General features: G+C 39.6%; 1 protein-coding gene and 1 non-coding gene across 2 annotated transcripts in view; one reads left to right on the plus strand and one right to left on the minus strand.

Moving 5' to 3' along the window:
- Positions 1 to 3559: 3559 nt before the first annotated feature.
- The window catches only part of jam3b (junctional adhesion molecule 3b), a 50082-nt gene continuing 31315 nt past the window's right edge, over positions 3560 to 22326 (minus strand). The window contains exons 2-9 of the mRNA XM_088320900.1: positions 15701 to 15769; positions 14048 to 14161; positions 13796 to 13948; positions 10200 to 10402; positions 8045 to 8144; positions 7808 to 7937; positions 7660 to 7714; positions 3560 to 5273 (exon numbers count right to left, since the gene is read on the minus strand). Of these exons, the coding sequence (XP_088177026.1) occupies positions 5238 to 5273; positions 7660 to 7714; positions 7808 to 7937; positions 8045 to 8144; positions 10200 to 10402; positions 13796 to 13948; positions 14048 to 14161; positions 15701 to 15769 (860 nt within the window). The 3' untranslated portion in view covers positions 3560 to 5237. The remainder of the gene's footprint in view (positions 5274 to 7659; positions 7715 to 7807; positions 7938 to 8044; positions 8145 to 10199; positions 10403 to 13795; positions 13949 to 14047; positions 14162 to 15700; positions 15770 to 22326) is intronic.
- Positions 17114 to 17195, plus strand: trnas-gcu (transfer RNA serine (anticodon GCU)). The gene has a single exon. It is a non-coding gene; the product is annotated as a tRNA-Ser (tRNA).

The following is a 22326-nucleotide window of genomic DNA, read 5'->3' on the forward strand; positions in this document are numbered from 1 at the left end:
TCCACACAGACCTTCTAGAGATCAGTCAGGTTTCTAGGCTGTCGGTGAGAAACACGGAGTTTGAGTTCCCTCCAAAGATTTTTGATTGGGTTCAGGTCTGGAGACTGGCTGGGCCATACTAGAACCCTGATATGCTTCTCATGGAGCCACTTCTTGGTTTTACAGGCTGTGTGCTTCGGGTCGTTGTCATGTTGGAAGACCCAGCCACGACCAATCTTAAATACTTTGACTGAAGGAAACTTAATGGAATTGTGACCAAAAAGTTCTATTTTGGTCTGAACCTTTTGTTTCATGCATGATTTCAAACAATGAAGTCTCATTACCTAGTTACCTTGGAAATAGTGGTCCAAACTCTTTTCAGGTCATTGAGCAACTCCTGTCGTGTAGTTCCAGGCTGATTCCTTAACTTACTTAGAATTATTGAGACCCCACGAGGTGATATCTCACATGGGGCTCCACTCCCATTGAGATTGACCATCATGTTTAGCTTCTTCCATTTTCTAACGATTGCTCCAACAGTGGACCTTTTTTCACCAAGCTGCTTGGCAATTGTTCTGTAGCCCTTTTCAGCCTTGTGGATGAGTACAATTTTGTCTCGGGTGTCTTTGGACAGCTCTTTGGTCTTCGCCATTTAACAAGTTAAAGTCGTACCGATTGTATGGGGTGGACAGGTGTCTTTATGGAGCTAACAACCTCAAACAGGTGCATCTGATTCAGGATGATAAATGGAGTGCAGGTGGACTTCTAATGGGTGGATTAACAGGTCTTTCAGGGTCCGAATTCTAAATGATACACAGTTGTTCAAATACTTATTTGCAGCTGTATCACACAAATAATTCATCATTAAAAATCATGCATTGTGATTTCTGGATTTTTGTTTTTAGTTTATCTCCCCCACAGTGAACATGCACCTACGATGACAATTTCAGACCCCTCCATGGTTTCTAAGTGGGGGAAATAGCAAAATAGCAGGGTGTTCATACTTATTTTCTTCACTGTAGGTGGTAAATTCACATGTGTACATACAGAATAACTATAAATATTTGCAACAGATACACGTGTATAGAAATACACACAAGAATCACTACACTTACTAGAAGTGAATTTTATTCATCACAAAAAGCAAAAATGGACAAATCCTGTATCCCTAGCAAACTGTCAAAGATGTTTATTTAGATGACAACTCTATTTTCATGGCATGGTGAAAAACATACACAGAAAGAGTGCCGCATAAAAACTCATTTCCGAGTAAAAGTAACCAGGGTGATATAGTCACATTATGTGTAACTGTCATAGACGGTGGAAACAATGTGAAATATTCAAGTTTGCATTATAACTGTTTCTACAAATGGCCATGGTGCATCTCATCCAAAAATATATTCCACTAGATTGAGGCACAACAGTAATATTTCTATCAATACTAATATCCTATACAACAAAAATATATATTCCAATTGGAGATATGTCAAGAAAGAAATGTGTGGTTGCATGAAACCTCCGGCAAAATAAGAATGGGGCGAGGATCTTTATTAACGGCAGAAGGCACTTGGTAGAATCAAATTTACACAATTAAACTTTCAAGAATGACATTTGTATAATTTAAGGAAGTGGTGGGGGTAGGTTTGGTTTGCGTGACTCCTTTACCTCAGTTTGGATCCATTAGTAACCTCAAACGACTTTGTGGCTGTGTTGACTCATTCCAGTTAGCAAGTTGTGTTAATATTTGATCAAAAACAGCCCTCTGGCAAATTTCTACGCACAAACATTTGGGGTCTCATTTATGATGATTGATAGACAATTGTGCAGGACGGCCAAAGCTTATTGTAGAGGAAACACGGAAAAGTGAGATAGTTTATTGTTAATATTAAGGGAAAATAATTGCCTATTTTCGCCATTATCTTGGAATTAATTCAAACACTACAAAAGTACCCGTTATATACTGTAAAACAATGGTCAGCAACCGTTTCTGTACCACAGACCGGTTAAGCGTCATCTATTATTCTCGTGTTCCGGCCCAATTACAACACTAGTATTGATTGTAATAACAATAATAAGCATAATGATAATAGGCCTAAATCCAATGTGTTATCACTAGATCGTAGGGATCTAAATGACATTGGAAAAGGTATTCGATTTGATATCATCCTCAGACAGTGTTTATTCACATTACCTTTTTTTTAACATCTTGAAGGCGGACTTAATTGGGAATCAAGCCCGGACACGGCAATGAGACCACCCTTGATAACATAGGAAAAAGCATGATTTTATCTCGTTGCGGAGTATTTTTACTCACAGTACCACGTTCTATTGCCTTTTTTATCTTGAGGGCGCACATTATTGGTCAATGTCTATCATGTTGTTTTGGCTGAACTCATTCCCATAATGCTCCAGTATTGTAACACGTTGTAGAATGTTGTAGTTTCATGTAATAATAATTAATGTATAATTTATACATTTTGTAATTTAATATTTTGTTGGTGATAGGAATGAGTGGAGAGGTGTTGTAAAAGGATAGTGGGATGTTTAGACGCGTTCTAAGGGATGGGCACGGCACCTGTATGATGCGGCAGGGGTAAACCAGTGAAAGCTGTCGGGCCCTGCTGTTGAACAGAGTGTTTTGCATCACCCTGACCCGAGTGACATGTCCACTTTCTTGCGTCCCGTTTCATCTGGAGGGACGAAAGCATGACCCACTTGGGTGCCGAGGTGCTTAACTTTTTTGGGCATTTGGGTTGGCCATGGTCCAAAAATGTTTGTGTGTGTTTTTTGCTACCTTTTCCCTTTTTTATTTACTTTTTTTTGTATGTGCTTGTCTTGCTGTCGGTCACCCCTCTCAAGGGATATGATCAGGGTAGATAGTAATTAAATAGCTTTTTCCTATGTCATCAACAGTGTTCTTATTGCCACTATCCAGGCTTGATTCCTGGTGCAGCAAATGTTGAGCAAATATAACCGATAGACTAACCATTGCCCAAATACTAGAATTTACCATCATACAATTAATAAGAGATAAGTAATAAGCAAGGCATTTTTTTTAAAAAACATGTGTTTGCTGTGCGGCCTGGTACTAAACAACCTATAGTCCGGTACCGTTCCGCGGTCCGCTGGTTGCCGACCACTGCTGTAAAATGAATGGAGCCCTTTGAGAAATGAACCTACATTTGTAAATAAATCCTTTACATTTCAGATTAGAACTAATTTATAACTTTTTACCAAAACTAGAAACCAAATGATAAGATATGACTACATAGTCTACATAAAACATGAAATCCTATTTTCAACACTTTCTGGTTCAAACAGATGATGTGTTGGAGTACTCACCAAGCATGATTTTTTCAATGTTAAAACAACGTTCCAGAATCCAACAATAATCTCGAATCACTTTAGAAATTTCATGAGTGCAAAATTTTACAGTTGAACACAAAAAACCAATGATAAAGAAGCAATGATATGGTCATAGGTAGAGAGAGTGGTTAGCAAGTTCGCCTCACAGTTAAGAGGTCCCGGCTTTGATTCCTAATTATAGATTAAGTGTAAAAGTATGTTTTTTTTATTTTTTTTAATCTATTTCACTTATTTTATGATTATATACATCTTTCTCACAGTACCTTGTGTCATTGTGTATTATTTAAGTCTGGATTCTGTGTCAAAAACCAATATAGGTGGCATGGGAGTTGACTGGTTAGCATGCCCGCCTCACTGTTTAGAGTTCCTGCGTTCAATTCCAGCTGGGTTGAGTTTGCATGTTCTATGCTTATCACTGAGCACTAAGGCCCTACAGTATATGTTTGTACTAGATCGCATCTCTTAAAATCATACCAAGGAACAATCGTATCATGCCCTGTATATCCAGAAGCGTACGGTATTCCCAGGTTCAATAAAAGACCCAGCACCCCAATGCTGAACGCAGTTGTATACGACAGCAACAGGACAGCAAATATATACAAGATGAACAAGCAAGCTGAGAAGGACACTTGAAAAATCAAGAAAACGCAGCCCTGATTGTTTACAGTGTTTTCACAGCATTCGACTGGCACTCTTGAAAAACCTATGACGATACAAACAAAACAAGTTTTTTTTCGTTTTTTTTTTAAACAACCAAATCCCGGTTATCCCAGCGGAGAGAGTTCAATATGCTAAACCGCCGATCATGAACCGTGCGTCGAGGTGCCGACACAATTCTGATTTAAGTCGTACTTTCTTTCATATAAATGCTGCCGGAGTGACGTAGCCTGGTAAAAGCAACACATTATAACCCACAGCCAAATAGTAGCTACAGTAAAAAAAGAACACAGTTAGTATTTTACAAATATTTTAAAAAGTAAACCTTTTTCTAGAGGCATTTAAATATATCCCATCAAAAATAGTCCAGGAAAATATCAACAATATAAAATAAATGTTACATTAATGACGAAAGGTTTGAGAAATGTTTCACGTGTGATTGTTCCGATGGCTTGTGTTGTCGATGGACCTTATGCACGCGTGGTTTTTGCATTTGTGTCTAGTCAGTCAAAATCGAGCTAATGAAAACCTTTAAAAAGTACGAAAAAAACTATTAAAAATCTATTTAAAAAATGGCGAGCGCATGATACTAAACTAACGATCGGGATGACTGTTCACATGGAGCGCTAACGCCAGTGCTAGGCGCTTATTCTTCCAAGCTTAGTGGAGCAACACTAAGAACAACAATACCATTCCAATTGTTATGCTATGCAGTCACATCGCGACACTGGTATGTGTTAAAATCCATAAAAATACACAAACCTGAAGTTGGCTCCACAGTCTTCAATGTTAATACTGTAGAAACCTTGCTAGCTTCAGGCTTTATACCTATTTACAACACTGACTTGTCAGTTGAAAGGATGGCATTTCCTTCTATCTAATACAGTTTTTACAAAATACCACACCAACACAATTTTAACGTGTGAGGTTATTTCCCCGGTTGGTGTCCCAGTGGATTGTACGACGTATTCTTCCCGGAACGATGTTGCTAGCTGCCGTGCATAAAGTCTATTGTTTCATCTGAGGGCATTTGATTTTCCACAAGTCCACAGTTTAGCACAGCAATTTGACAAAACAGTCCTATTGTACTAAATAGGATAAGATTTTTGCGATCTTGTCACCTTTGGCAAACTTGAAAAAAGTATTCACGCAGAGAGCACAAAGCGTGAAGTGGTGCGGGTCCGTAGACTGCTTGCTTGACTTGGCACTTCCTCGATGGCAGCTTTTCCTCACTTTCAGATCACAAATGACGACTTGTGTCGAAAGTCTCCCTGCGAAGTACATAACAGAAATATTCACATATTGGGACTGAGCTGGAGAGGAACAATCATCTACAAAGTTCTTAACTCGTTTACTTCCATCGATGGCTTTTAGCGCCAACTGATTGGCAATTTGCATTATGCTTTGGGCACTTTTTGGAGAAAAACGGAGCGACGCCAATGGCGTTTACATATAAATATATGTAATTATTTTGGCGCTCGGTTGCCAAATTCCTGAAGTGTGCGGGAGACAGAGGAAAACAGCAAACTGCCCTTTTCCAAAACCCATGCGCTTCCCCCCAGCCACCAGCTCTTTTAAGGTCCTTTAAAGACAGAAGTTCTTACTCTGGGCCATCCCGACCCAAAACTGTCATGATGACTGATTAATTGCACCTGTGCCCGCTCGTATGGCGCCAGCCGCTGCTGGCTTCCTGATTGGTTCCCAGTCCTTGCACTCGCCTGTGGTCAGTCTGTCAGCGAACCTCTGTTTCTACAAGGCAAGCATTTTGACTTTGACTCTGACTCCCGTCGGTCCCGCTTTTTTCACCCGTTTTCCACCTGTCCGTTCCTGATTTCCCCGTTTGTTTCCGGCTACGACCTGTTTTTTGACACCGACCACGTTTGCTCTCCTGTTTGTTTCCATCCTCGACACGCCATCTCCTGCTCCGGAAGATCCACTTCCGTGTTCGGAACACAATCCAATTGTGTGAGTGGCTTGCTTCCCGCGTCCAGCGAGCACCGAGTCGCGGGTGCTGCCCTTCCCCTTTTTATCAATGAACTTGTGAGAAACTTTATGCGATTGGGTCTACCCATTGTGCTGGTCGTGACAGAAACAAGACTGCTCAAATTAATATGCTGCATTTCATTTAGTAACCTTTTTGTTGCTGCTAAATGTTATTGCACAAAACTGAGAAGAAATGTATACTTTGTGACTCACGATGCACTATTCTTATCAATCTTTACAACACAATGTTGATATTAATTACAATAAAGACAATTCAATTACATTTTAAAATAAGGGTTTTCTAACGTCATAATACCAAGTTTAGTCACTTGAACAAATTCTAGAAACGCCTTTTGTAATTACACACTGGTATTAAATGTACACCAGTCTCAAAAGCGGCGATTGCAGGAACCATTTAAGTGGTTCTGTGGTGGTTGCAACGAGTGTGTTGGCTGTGACCTTTACTCTTTCATAATAAATGAAGTATTAGATCAATCTTGTATATATTGCACTCACAGTCACTCCTCGTTACTTTAAAGGCAAGGTTATATTATGGACAATCTTTTAATTGCTTAAAATCAAAGCTTTGACCATGCCTCATTCTAAACATCCAATCAAGATTCACGCTTCACGGAACCCTTAACTACATGGGTCGTCGGGGCATCAATGAGGAAGGAACTATGGACAGCTTTCTCCACTGTTGACGGTCCCTGTCCTGTTCTTGGGTTGTGGCAAAGCTGGCACCAGTCTATTCCCTAATATTGTCGCCCTAGTTCTTTTCCGGTCTTCCTCTCTTCCTGCCCCTTTGGACTGTGCCCTGGGGAATTATCTTATCCCCATTCAAACATAACTCCTTGGTAGCAGCCAACAAATCCAAACCATAAAAAACAAATGATAAAATTCACAACATAACGTCGATCCTCAAGCACAGAAGACTCATGATGAGCCAACTAATTATTCCTGATTGCCGTGGGTTTAACTAATGTTAAAGGAGTTTTGTCCAATATGCAACGACTGAGGTGGAGTTAGGCAGACGCGCTAGTTGCTACATGAAGTCCCTTGAGCTACTTACTGTTCATTTTAATGCTTACAACGGTCCTCAGGTTAGAGAAAACCAATCCTATTTATTTTGTTTAAAGTCCGTTTAAATATGCAAACTACAATTGACAGGCACAAACCAAATCTCGTCTTATTTTCCACAGTATGGTTGCCGTGGCGCTATGGTCTAAAAATATTGGGCTTATTTTAATGTGACACAGCCTTGTAATTATTGTATAGAGTACCGTACTGTCAAAGCGCCTCTTTTGTTCCGGTATGTATGATATGAATAATGTTGGCAAAAACATGGACTAATTTCTCTGGAAGGGTGTCGTAAATATTTTCAGACGTCAATGCAGTGTTTTGTATTTACAGCGCATGTTGTGGAGAAGAGTAGCTCGCTGTTTTTATTGGTGCCGCAAGAAAAACAAAAAACAAAGAATAAGCCGTATTCATATCCACAGTCTTAAGAATGTGGCAAAAAATAGCGGCTTTGTAGTCCAGAACCCTGAGGCAGATGTACTAAACTCAAGTTTTTTTTTTTAACAAAAATCCTCCAAAGTTTACCTTTGATACAAACACTCAAGTTTTATCAAAAGATAGTAATCATTTTCAAACTCGGCAGAAATTACAAACCTCATCTTCCGTTCTGACATAGTCCACCATGTCTCCTTTTGCTGGGACCTTGTAGCTACAACAAATACATCAATCAAATAACGGTAAATAGGTGTACAACATGTAGCTTTCATTGTCTGTTTTGGAGAACAGACTGATGACATCTTACTTGTTTCCTGCATGCTTTTGACTGGCGAAGTACCCTCGCTTATATGCACAGCAGATGCCAGCAGATATACATATAAGTACTACTAGCACCACCACTACTCCTAGTATAATCCCCACGACGTCAATATCATCTGTGAACATGACAGAAGGTATTGAAATGATGGTTCGGAAAGACACTTCTTCTGACTGTGAACCACTATAAACACTTAAGATCCCGATTTAAACGACGAGTACTTACAGACTTCCATCTTTTGAGGTGAACACTCAGCATATCCTGCATCGTTTTTAGCTCGGCAGTGGTATTCACCAGCGTCTTCTTTCCTGACTGAGATGAACTTCTGAATTGCGGAAAGAACAGAAGAGCAATTTAGTGTTGTCTCTGTAGGCATATAGCCAAACACACATAAGACCAAATACATTGAGGAAGAACTGTTTAAAGACTGTATGTAACTCAACTGTGACTCTGATCATTGGATAGAATAATGCTGCCTTTGTTCTTTTCCCATTCACAATAAACTGAAAATGTATATAAATTATAAAGCAGCCAATCTTAAAATCTGCCACTTTTTCACAAACGAATGTTAGAGAACGGAGAAAACGAGTTATTCGACAAAATACTATACAAGCTATTTTACGTACGCATATATATTGAACATAGAGGTTATTGACACACAGGTGAAGTGGTGAAGAAGTGGAGAGACAGTTTAACCTATCAGACTATACTATGCAAATTAGTGTTAAAATAAAGTGGGTGGATTTAGACAAAGAGGTCCAACCAGTGTGTCCCGAGTTTTTTCAACATGTCAACAAGAAAATCAAAAAAAAATCAAAGGTGGAATTTGAAGTTTTTCATATGAATCTTTCCATATGCTGGGAAGCATGCATTAAGCATGTATTTGAATATTTTTTAGAATATGATATTGCAGAATTCAACACAATACATTTACCAGTTAAATATGCATTGTTAAAGGGTTTTAACTGCTCTAGTGTTCTTCCAACAATGAACTAAGTAAAACGGGAACACACTAACCTCCAGTGCTGGTAAAAATAAATAGACTTTACAAAGGTTTTACACTATCACTCTAACACAGGGGTGTCAAACTCATTTTAACTCGGGGGCCACACGATAGAACAAACATTCTGTCGAGGGCCGTACTAGTAGATTAAAGAGAAAGAAAAAGAAGGATAAAGAAATAAGAGAAAGAGGGAGGGAAAAGGAGAGAGGGCGGGACAAAGAAAGAAAAAGAGAGAGGGGAGAGAGCGTGAGAAACAAAAGTGATAAAAAGTCATGAGAGAGGGGGAAAAGAAAGGAGGAGGAAGAAAGAAATCCAAAGAGAAATAGAAAGACAGAGTGAGAGAAAAGAGAAAAGCAAGCGTGAAGGGTAGGAAAAGAGAAAGAGAAAAGAGAGAAAAGGAAAAAGGGAAGTTAGAGCAAAAGAAGTTAAAAAGACACAGAGAAAGAAACAAAGAGCAACAAAGGAAGAGAAAAGGAGAGACAGAGTGAAAGAGTCAGAGACAGAGTGTGGGAGAAAAGGGGTGGGAAAGAGAGAGAGAGACAGAGAGAGAGAGAGAGAAAGAGAGAGAGGGAAAGAAATACAAGTACAGTGTCTTTGTTCGAGGCACCTGGCTTTGGCAACATCAAGTTGACATATTTCAACCTGCAGCTTGTTTTTCTCTTGCACTTCTCTGAGTGTTATCTCGCGGGCCGGATTCAATCCCTTAGCGGGCCTGATCTGGCCCGTTGGCCGCCTGTTTGACACCTGTGCTCTAACATATTCATTTTAGAGGTAATGCACCTACGGTAGGAGTAAAATACCTTTCCAGTGTAGAAAAGAATTGACCCTTGAAAGGGAAGAAAATATTCGAATATTAAACGTTTCAGGTATGTTGTTACAAATAAGTTATCCGTCAATGTTTTGTTGAACATGGTCGTAGGTATGTTACCATTTGCCCTTCAGTCAAAGTTAGGTGCGTGTCTTCAACTACAAGCTTTTAACGGATGGCATGATATCAATTTGGCAGCTCGCTTAGTGTTCCTTACTTTCCAACACAGAAAGCTATTTAAGAAAAGAAATAAAGAATAAAGATCATCCAAACCTAATTAATTTACAGCCCACGTTAACACTTTCTATGAAGTAATATTTCATTTGTTTGAGGCAAGCATGGAGAAAAGCAAGAAGAACCTTCGGCAGTGGAGAGATTGCAGACAACGCAAGTCCATTTAGGAATGTGCAAGCGAGGGCAGTAGATTCCCCTTCTGGCTCTAGTCCTCCTTTCCCATCAACTGTCTACCCAAAATATCTGGCCCACCCTTGGGCGTCGGACCACCGGGCCTATCCCACCCTACTGACTCATGCGTGTCCATGTCCAAACACATGCACACACATACTAACCAGAATTCCTGTTTCCGAGTTCAGCGTGTACGACGAGTTGAAGAACTTCATGCTGCTCTTCGGGTCGTCGGGAATTTCTTCCTTGTTCTTGAACCACTGGTACTGGGACTTGGGGAAGCCCTCCTCCTCCACACAACTCAACTCTGCTGACTTCCCGAAAGGAACCGATTGGGGGACGCTGCATTTTGGAACCACTGGCTTCACTGTTGTGGCCCCAAAAAAAGAACAATGTAAAATTGTGACAGTGCCGCATCTTTCAATGTAATTAAAAGTAAAGTAATCCCTTGCTGTATCGAGGTTTACTTATTGCTTTTCCGGTACTTTGCGGAGTTTCATCATGCATTGTGTTCTGCTTTCTGATAAACAGTCACCCCGCCTCTTTTCTGCCTGTGTCTGCGCGCGCGTCAAAGACGTTACGGGCTGAGTTGTACACAGACGTAAAATAGCTTGATGTACCAACATTATGCGCAAATCTTTTTCAATTGCAAGTTGCTCTAAAAGCTATCATGTCAAAAGGGAGAGGAAAATGCTTTCTATCCCAAACAAGGTTGGATTTCTTGACCCATTAAAATTGGATATGGTTCTTTAGTGCTCCGAAGTGGCTCCCTGGGTTTTTTTCAAAAATATCTGATAATGTCAAAATATATAGGTTCTTTGAATTGAAAACAGGACACATTCTTGACGTTTTGCAATGAAAATAATGTGCAGTTTGGTACTGGGCTACAAAAAAGAAAAATAAGTTGAATTTTTTACCTATTACTCTCTTACTGACTCTCAAGGATGGATGGATCCTTAATTCAAGAACACGACACAGAGACGACATAACACCTACAAGTTTTTTTGCAGGGTTGCTTCATTTGATGAATTAGTATTTCCAATGACTTGGCACACTGATTGACGTGACGTTTTGCGTCCTGTGTTACGATGGAAACCAGGGCGTGTTTCTTTTAGCACGTCCGCCTTGCAGTTTAGAGGTCCCGTGTTCAATTTCTACTACCGGCCTCCTTGTGTGGAGTGTGCATGTTCTCTCTGTGCCCTCTGGCACTCCAGTTTCCTCCTACGTTCCGAAAACATGACTGGGATGGGACTAGCACCCCTTAGTGATAAGAAATAAATTATGAGCGCTTAAGAAAATGAAAGAATGTGTTCCAAATATCATCAAAGTGGAATTACGCTCAATAGTAATAATGTTGTCTATCATAAATATTATCATTATCGTTATTATCGTCGTTAGTGGGATTTTAGAAAAGTACAAACATGTGCCCAGGCCGTGAAAATATTGGCAGACAATGAACCGGTCCCTGGCATAGAATAGTTTGCGGACCACTGCTGTATAGTCATTTGACCCGCGCTTATCATTTATAGTTCGGATGGGAACGCGATTTTTGAGCGATGCCAAAAAATGCCAGCAAAACATGTGACGCTGGCTTTCTTTAGCACTGTGATTCCGAGCATATGCAGTTTCAGAGGTTTCCTCTTATAGCCTGGAACATGCCGAGTAGGTCCAGTCCGGTCACAACACAGCCTCCCTCACATGTATGCCAAAGACTTGGTGCCACCTGCAATAGCTTCTCATCTTACTGTGAACTCACTGGGCAAGGTCTCTCTCTTTTAAGGGCATTCTAATTACGTTATGATTAGTCCAATTTGGAGTTATAGTCATATCACTAGGATGGCTACATTTTTTGAAAATTTCAAGACATAGTTTTGAGAAAAGGAATGCACTGCTTTATACCTGAATACTGTATTATGTTTTTTTACATGTTTTGTTCATAATATTTAAAGCAGTGGTTGGCAACCCCTGGGCTGCAGACTGGTATCAGGCCGTAGGTCCTAAATACAACAAAAACAAATTGCCTTACTTTTTGGTTATACCATATTTATTTGTGTAGACACAGAATTTTTTTAACCAAAAGATAAACTTAGTTTGAATGCATGTTTTAAGGTGTTGAGCAATGATTGATTAGTCGAAATACACCGGTGACCGCGTTTGCTCACCATTAGATGCAATGATGCAAAATCAATCGGATAACACCAGTGAGAACACTACAACCTAGCCACAAGAACTTTTGAAGTGGATAAGCAGTTAGGATCCAGCGCTCTCACCGTCGTGACCCGCGTTTGATTCCCATTGCATTTTTCTTATGTCACCTGTAACCTTAGTGGTTTTAACACTGGGGTTGGGAACCTTTTTGACACAAAGAACATTATAAGGCAAAACTAATAAAATTTTTGTTTTCGAGAGCCACACCATTATTTTTAAGACAAAATTAAACAATACCACCAAAGCCGTTCTCCAGACAAAAGCTCATTGCACTGCACATTTTATTCACTGTGTGCCATTTGATAATTTGATCAAACCTATGAAGTAATAATGCCAGAGCCTGTGTCCCTTATCAATATACATATATATACCAATTTAAATTTTGTCTTCCTCCCGCAGTTACTTAAGAGTGTTGAGGCTTTTTGACTGTCATTTTTGTCCTAAATAATGGTTTCAAAACAAGGTGCAAAGTTCTTTTAGTAAAAATGTCACAAAATACTGCAAACGATAAAGATATCGTCACATTTACCTTCGACGTACACTGCACTGAGTGAAAAGCGAGGGAAGCCTTGCGCACTGTGCCCAGATTCGCACACGTCTACTGCTCACCTAATCAAATTGCTCGGAGTGGTTTGCAGGCGTTTTCGGGTGTTTACAGAATGTTCTGTGGGTTTTCATCACAAGGTATCTGTATTCCATTTAAAGGATTTCTTAGCGACCTTCTACCAAAGTGGGGTATGTTGGTGTGCAACCCTGACTTTAAACGGTAATTGAGAATGTGCCCTATGTATACTGCACTATGTGATACTCAACGTTGGTTCGGCTTCGCATTTACCAATATCGGGATCTGACCACCTGAATTTGGAACGCCACAGAGAAATGTGTGTTAGTCAGATTTTATCTATGAGCTATATGTACTTATGAAAAGAGCCATAAGTTACCGACCCCTAGTCTAGCTATTAGAATCGGGCACTCTCACCACCGCGATCTGGGTTTGATTCCTGTTTCATCAAATGCTGAGCAAATTTGGTCAGCGGTAATTGCTGACTGATCCATTATCACTTAAATTGACTACCGGAAAACTTAATGTATATAGAAAAAATATGGTATAAGCAAAAACCCAGTAGTTGCCAACCACTGCTCTAGATAACATTTAATGCACAACGTAATTCAATATGCTTAACAAAAAATACAATAATACAACGTAGAATAAAAGTTACAAAGGTAAGGATATCTAAAAGCCAAGTAAAGTAAACAAAATCTGCTTAAAAGATAAATTGAATATTGGACACAGGTTTGTGTTATTCTCTGCATTTCAAAGTACATATTTCCTTTTTAAGAAACCCATTTTATAAATTTTATATATTACATTATTTGATGTTTACATACCTGCGACCCAACTGATAAGTGGTTCCAAAAAGAAATAAATGAATAAAATATATGTATGTGGTTTAAAAACTATAATACCTTCTGCTTTTAGAGATTCAAACGATTTATAGAGGCAGTGCACAAGTGAAAGATTGATGGGCTCCACTGATTGGGAGTACTATACCTCGAACAACAAGGTCAATCACAATCTCATCAAAGGACTTTTGGTCATCAGCAGCTGTGACCTCACAGCGATATTTGGCCGTGTCCATTCGAGTTGCATTGGTTATAACTAACGTGGCTGGTTCTCTGATTACTGCTCGGTTCTCCAAGTCACCTACACACAAAAAAAGAAAAGAAAAAACCTAAGCCACAAGTTATTGTCATTGGATAAACAGTGTGACAATGTTTTTGTTTATATGTATGAGGTATTCACCTGAAACCTTCTGGTTGAAGTACACATAGCTTGGTCCTTCGGGTTTGATCTTCTTCCATTCAATTCTGGGATTGCTTGTGGAAATTGAGTCGATCAAACATGATAACTCAATTCCTACAGAGAATCGATATCAGAAAAAGCAGCAAATAAGAGATGATTACTGTATTTTCCCAAGTATAAGGCACACCCAAAAACCCCAAACTGTCCAGAAATTTGAACATGCGCCTTATAATCCGTTGCACCTTACATATGGACAAAATTGGAAATGCGTTTCATTGCATTTGTGCAATTACTACTCAGTCAATAAATTCTAATGCTGATGGTGGCAAGCAGAGTCGAGACGGATAGCAAATGTTAGTGCACCAATATCTAACCAGTAGACTGCTAGAGACATAAATAGAATAGAATAGAATATACCTTTATTGTCATTGTTACAAAATGGGTTAACATATTGTGACAACAAAATCGGGCATGACACTCCAGTTTTACACATTCAAAGTGAGGTATGAGCCAAGAAGATAAAGGAACAGAGAAGATAAGGTTATAAAACAAGGGGGATAAGACTATAGTTATAATTTACATGGTCTTTACACAAGAAATATCGGCATGTGGGATGTAACATACAGTTGTTATCGTAATACCGTTCACAATTGCATAAAATTGAATGCAACAGAAATTTAACCCGGATGGCGGAGGAGAAAGCACCAAATAATGTCACCTAGACCACTCGAGATACAGACGACACAAAAAGGCATTATGTCTTATCTCATTATCACACTATTTTTAGTCACGATATCAGGTGTGTTAAAGTAAAGAATGTTGTTTGACTTTTTCTCAGCTCAAACCAAGCATTGTGAGTGACAAGCATTTGAAAGCGCGCGGTCATTCTTTTATTTCTATCTTTCAGGTCAACCAAATTACTGCCCACAATGGCGTTCAAGTCATTCAGTTCAGAATGACCAAACTGCTTCCCTGAAAGCCTTTAATGTTATTCAGTTCAGAATATCGTCTTCGCAAAGACTTTGCGGGTCGGCCATATCACAGACTCGTTTAATGTTCTAGGAACCTGGCCCAATATTTACAGCAACTTATTGGCACAGTGACTAAAAATTTTGTGATAAAACCTAATGCCTTTTCACGTGTCGTCTATATCCCTTGTGGTCTAGTCACAATTGTGGCCAACCCAGTCATCAAGAGCCGCATGTCTTGCATGTTTTTGAGGTTTCTCTTTTCCGACTGAGGTGATGCAAAATTTCAGCCTGTTAGCAAGCTGTGTGGGAGCTTGATAATGATCCAGGTGATTGAAATCACCTATAATGGAGAACAGAAACTCCAAAAACATGCAGGACATGCGGCTCTCGAGGACCGTGTTGGCCATCCCTTATTGAGTGATAGGATCCTTGCCACGATCTGGGTCTGATTCCAATCACATTTACTTTTTGCAATTGTGTGCAATTGTATGTGATCAGTGATATGTTCTGACTGATGAATCAAAGCTCTGATATAGCACTTTTTTCTGCAATTCTCGCCCTTAGAGTTATCAAACGCACATTACAATTCTGTGTGCCTTATATATGGAAACAATATCACAAAAGACAATTTCTGAGGGTTGCTACTTATAGTGCCTAAAAAAATTCTGATCATGCTTCTTACTGTCAAATTCATCAGTCCACGGCGAGTTGTTGTCCGTCCTCAGAACAACTGCCAACACGCTAAAGTAGCCTGCAAAACAAAAGAGGCAGTGTTAAACAAACATTTAAGCTACATTCATTAATGTGATAGTGACGATTAGGTGACATGTTTGAAAAGTGCTGCTATCATTTTAAAGGCATTCCCAACTTCTTAAACAAAAAATGTGAAGAAATAATACATGGTGTTTGATGTATATTTTATCGGTATATTACAAATATTATCCGGCATTTTAAAGACAGAATGCCTTGTCTTTGTCATCCTGAGCTGTGACATCATCAGAGGAACATCATCACTTTAGCAAGCCGCCAGTTGGCATATTGTTTTACCTGTTAATTAGTCCAAAAGGTTACGAGTGTTTTAAGCAAAATTTTGGTAGTTTTTGTGGAGAATGCCTAGGTGTTGCATCACAGGTGTATGGGCGAGCAGCTAAAACGGGATAACTGACACAAAAAAGAAACAGGCAGAGCTGCAGGCTAACAATGACCGATCAACGAAAGGGGGTCACAGCCTTGGCAAAAAAAAAAAAAAATAGAGATTGGGCAACTAAAGAGCACACAGTAAGTAGCCAGGCTAACGGGGAACCAACAATTAAAACCTGCAACGGCTTTGGTGACAAACGGAAAGACCGCCGGGAATAAACTGAGCGACACGGCAAAACGGTCTCAAACGCCAGGCTAGCTGGCCAAACAAACCACGGTGGGCAGACAACAAGCGCCAACAAGGAGCCAACAAAACAGGAAAGCCCTCTGCAGCTCCGACGGTCAGAGCTAGCTCGACAAAATGACATACACGGCGAAAAACACAAAGTAAAAGCTGCAATCCCAAGCAGAAATGAGCGGTAAACAATTGCAGTTTCCTACAATAGCTGTCCGTTTCGGAGCTGGCCTCACATGTTGTGTTAATAGGATTCACCATTTTGAAAGTGTTGTGTGCCTTCAATTACATCACAGTTCCATAGCAAACAAGTCAGATGGGTCGTGTTTGAAACTAAATTTATCGTAAAATATTTTGCAACATATTTTCATAAATGTGAGGAGGAACTAGGGCTGCACAATTAACCAAAATCTTATTGATATCGCGATGTGATGTAGTTCGATTGTGTGATCGTCAGACACCGCCTTTTTTCAAGGATTTATAGTTTGTCATTTGACTGATGGAGTGTTTGGCCAACTAGAACAGAGCTATGGTTCCAATCCAATTGATTCCTAGCACTGCTCTGGCGCTAGGGTCCAGGTAAACAGGGCCAAATCAAGTTTGCCACAAGAAAAGCTCTGATTAAAAACATTCTTCTGTTCTCTAATACCTTTTGTAATTTGCTACACAGAATAAGATCTAAAATACGATTAAGAACTACGCTGAAACTATAGATTCACAGACGAGGTGGCCGAGTGGTTAAGGCGATGGACTGCTAATCCATTGTGCTCTGCACGCATGGGTTCGAATCCCATTCTCGTCGGAGAATGTTTGATGGATTATTTTTCCAACTCAATACAAAATTTTATTTATATCTGTACATTCAAGAAAACTGCAGGTCAGATGTATCGACATTTTGTTCTGTATACACGTGTACAAGAATGACAATAAAGTATATCTGAATTTGAATCTGAATCTTAATGAATTAATGTGCACAAGTATAAATGAATCCATAATTTGCAAGGGTTTTACCAACATTAAAGGGACAATGTGTATTATTTGACCACTAGATATTGCTACAATGTGTAGTGAAAACAAAAAGAATCCAAACTCAAAGTGAGCAAAATGCACAATTTCACCCCACCATTTTCCAGCGGAGCCTTTTTGAGGTTTTTGGTTGCTCATACCAGCAGTAAGACAGACAATTAACTCATGTTATGTAACATAAATGTAAATTGTTAGAGGAATTAGTATTTTGAAAATTGCACGTTTATATCATAGTTTGTGTATTTTGGATTCTTTTTAAATCAATACTGTTATTTTTATTGAATGTTTTTTGTTCAACCACAAACGATCACCCCTGGCGCATGTTTGAGACCCCAGCCCTAGACTGTCCACCCACCGGAGTCTCACAAAATTTGATGGGAAACACTGCTCACTATGATTTAATTCTCACAAGTAAAGCACAGAAGATGCACTATTCTTTTAAAAATTGAGAAATCGCATCAAAATTGCAATTCAGGTACAATAATCATGCAGCCCTAGTAGGAACACTACATGTTGTGTGCCTCATTGGAAAAAAAAAATCTGTTTGGGAATACCTCTAAAACTCTATTTGAACATAAGCTCTTTTGAAATACTAGTGAAAAGAAAATTAATATCAATCCCACATGAGTGAGATAATCTTCCATTCTGGCACGCTTTGCCCTACTTTTGTTTTTGTTCATTTTCCGTTACTATTTGTGTTGGTCAAACTATCAGCGTGTGTGTTGAGGGTGGGGGAGATGTTTCCATACAGTGCATAATTGGGCAGGGAGGCATGCTCTCTTTGAGGGCAAGCTCGCCACGCCAGTAGCTCAACTGGCTGCTGAGCCCATTTTTCTCTCTCTTGTCTCTTTCTGGGCCTGATGCTATTACATGTGCCGGCCTGATGGTTCAAAAAACACTGACCCAGCTGGGTAGAGAGCGACCAAGCAATGGTACTGGCAGCTTTTATTCGGCATGCAAATTCCAGCTCAACCCCTTCCACAATAACTAAAAATAATAAAGGAATACATTCACAGCAAAAAAGAATTTGCTCCGAGGATGCTTGTCTGAACACTCACATATTCATTGGGCAAGGTCATAACTGCTAATCACATGGAGTTGTGTTACAATTTGAAACTGGAATACTTTGGCCAAATAAAAACTGTATTTTTTATTTATTTATCATGCTCATGCCTGTTTAAACTTCTGACAAAAGCCAATGCATGAGAGGAATGAGTGAACTTTGTTCTGAGATTTCAAATGTACTCCATGCACTCTGTAACTTTATACCAAATATAACTGGGCCAGGCATGCATAACAGTCTAAAATATCGGAATATGCCTACTGAAACAGAAACCAAAGATGAGATGACACTTAACAATTCCATGTGATTGATTCAGCACAATGTTCAATTAAATTCAAAATTTTGGTTTCCTTTTGGGACTTAAAAAGTGTGGGCAGTTTATCACCAATTCAGCAGGTATTAGGACAGATTAGGTGCCTGAGTTAGCTTGACGCAAAGATAAAAGGCTCTGCTATGGAAACAGCTGTCCAGGAAAACACATGAAAGCCATGCACAAAGGGATGAACTCACTCAACTTAAACATTGAGTCAATATAAAAGCCAAATATACGCACCAGTAATAAATGAGACTTTAGGCAACTATATTTGAAGATTACGCAACTTTATTTGAAGATAACTAAAATGTTTCAGTGCAAAAGATCAGGATGTTTAGCTTCCACACAAAAATATCTTACTGCATTTTCTGGACTAGTTGCACTGGAGTAAATTTTAGATGTGAAGCATTGTGGCCATAGAAAAAATATAGAGAAACTGACACTATGGGGTCCCAGCAACATTTAAGACAAAAGCACCATCTTGTTGCTTTCTGAAATTTGTAGGAAGCTGGAAATGTATAGGTCAGGGAGTCTAGTCACAGGGACAACCAGTCAATAAACAAGTGTGAAAAAATGGTTCTACACAATTCTTGGAAATTCTGTGCACCATAAATTGGTCTGAAAATATAATTCTATTTTTTATAAATGATGTATCAAATTTTACACCAACCAACAATATAAAGCAGACAAACAAATACTGTATGTGCAGTAAAAAAGGAAAACATATCGTACAACAGATTAAGCCATATTCGTAAAAACACTGTACTAAATTTTGAACAGTTATAGTTAGACTATATTTGCTATTCAAAGGAGACACTAGACCACCAATAATATAGATGACTGATTAAAAGACATTTGATTTATCTCTTTATTACACTATTTTTACTTGAGGTCCCAGGAAAGAATGTTAGAGAATGGAGAAATCAGAAAGTGATGCTGAAAGATATAAATAAATGCAAAAATGCCAACAAAGAAACTAACGGGTGTATCTGATGATGAATCAAACATTGAATGACATACATTCAATAAATATATTGTACATTTTCTGTTGGTATTGTGTTCACAGTTTACATTGTCAAGAAATTATTTTAATCATGATCGCACATACTCAGTAACATTTGTCGCTTACAATGTTTATTTTGAGCTGAGAAAAAGTGAAACAACTATTTTTAATTATAAAAAAATTGAGGACCATGTTATACACTAGTCTGCAGTCTACACAAATACATAGTTTATGCTTATGACCTTGATATGTGCTGTTGAATTCTGAAAACTTGTGTAATTGTATTAAGATAAGGACAGCAACTATGTGCCATTTTAGTGGAAGTTTTTTTAAGGGTTTGTCTGGAAAACATAAGCTACATGTTACCTATAATATTGTTGACTCTTGAGCCAGTGTTGAATGTAATTGCCCGGTCATACATCAAGGGAGACTTTACTTTCTAGCGCGCCAAGTCAAATCCAAATGAGCATGCATACAATACTATCCGTCCATCCGTTATCCACACTGCTTATCCTCAGTAGGCTCGTGGGGGTGCTGGAGCCCATCCCAGCTATCTTCGGGCAGTGGGAAGGGGACATCCTAAACTGGTTGCCAGCCAGTCGCAGTGCACACAGAGACGGACAACTCACCCGCTCATTCATACCTAGGGACAATTTGGACGGGCCGATTAACCTGACATGCATGTTTTTTTGGGGAATGTGGGTGGAAACCGAAGTGCCCAGAGAAAACCCACGCAAGCACGGGAAGAACATGCAAACTCCACACAGAAAGGTTTGATTTCATGACCTCAGAACTGCGGCGCACACGCGCTAACCACTGCACTGCCATGCTGCCCGCATACAAAACTATTGACGCCAAAATTTATAGAAATAGTCTGTCAACTCTGCAAGCCTAACCTTGCATCTTCTTTTGTACTTTTGCTTATGGCAAGATTGGGCTTCGATGGTAAACAATTACAAAGTACTGGGGCGGCAGTAGCTCAGGATGTAGAGCGCTCCTCTTGGGATCAAGGGATCCCAGTTCGAATCCCGGCTCGTCCGTGTTACATGTCGAAGTGTCCTTGGGTAAGACACTGAACCCCTAATACCCCCAATAAGCAGGTTAGCGCCTTACATGGCGGCGCATGGATACATGCTTGCGGCTCGTTGTCCAGCTAATCTTCTATTTATTGCCGTTCTCTTGTCTTTTTTGCTTTCACTTTTGGACACATGTGTGGCCAAAAACACTTACAGTAGGGACGAACTTATTCGGTTGGGTGGGCGTCTAAATTTCGACTTTTCGGGCACTTTTTATAACGCCAATGATATACCGAGCGAATTTCAAAGAGACCCGGCATCCTTGTGGACAGCTATTCCTCTTAATAAACGACGGCGGCGCCGTAAAGAAAGGAAACAGAAGCGTGGTTGCCGTGCAGGTAGATGTGTGAAGCGTGTGAAGTCCAAGCAGCAAGATGGACGCGAGGATGGACGCGAGGATGTAACTAATTCCACCATTCATTCCTCGCCGGACAACCGACGCTTTAAACTCAGCGCTCACGAACGGCCACAACGCCGGGAGCTTTTGAAGATCTCGACAAAGACTACAAAGAGTTCAGCTAAGTCAAATGATTCAGCAAAGCTGAAATTTGGTCTGTTAAATATTAGATCGCTTGCTCCAAAAGCTTTACTTGTTGATAACATTATTCGTGATTATAAACTTAACTGTATGGGTCTTTGTGAAACGTGGTTACGCCCGGATGAGCACTTAGCGCTAAATTATGCCTCTCCCCCAGACTACGAGAGTAGTCATATAGCACGCACGCTGAAAAGGGGTGGTGGTGTTGCGCTAATCTCTGAAAAATCGCTCAAATTTAATACACGTACCTCTAATAATTACAAAACGTTTGAGGCTCTTGTGATGCGGTCCCCTCAATTGTCAATTGATGTAATAACTATCTATCGTGCACCTGGGCCATACACAACTTTCTTAGACGAATTTGCTGAACTTTTGTCTGAACTAGTAACCTATGCAGACAAAATTATAATTATGGGAGACTTTAACATTCATATGAACTCCCCACACAGTTCACTTACTATTGCGTTTAGTTCTCTAATTGATGCATTTGGTTTTACTCAACTGGTTGACTTGCCAACCCATAAAAATGGGAACACGCTAGACTTGATTCTGACTCGAGGAGTTTTAACCTCAAACATTATGGTGCTACCGTGTACTACTGTTATCTCTGATCATTATTTAGTGACATTTGAGGTGCTAACTAAATGTAGATTAATAAAGCTGAGGGATTTAGCGGACGCAATATAAGCACTGGCACAGTTTCTGAGCTCTTTGAACTCCTTCCTGGAGCAGTTGCGTCCTTTCCTAAATACAATGGCTCGATTGACTCACTCATGAATGAGTTCAATACCACCCTGACTAGTGTGCTGGATTCAATAGCGCCCATAAAACTAAAATCACGTCCTAAAAGACGCACACCTTGGTTTACTGATGAAACTAGAACCCTTAAAAAAGAATGCAGGAAATGGGAGAGA

This window comes from Urocampus carinirostris, chromosome 17, assembly GCF_059441175.1.
Source record: "Urocampus carinirostris isolate Australia breed hairy pipefish chromosome 17, RoL_Ucar_1.0, whole genome shotgun sequence".
NCBI lineage: Eukaryota > Metazoa > Chordata > Actinopteri > Syngnathiformes > Syngnathidae > Urocampus > Urocampus carinirostris.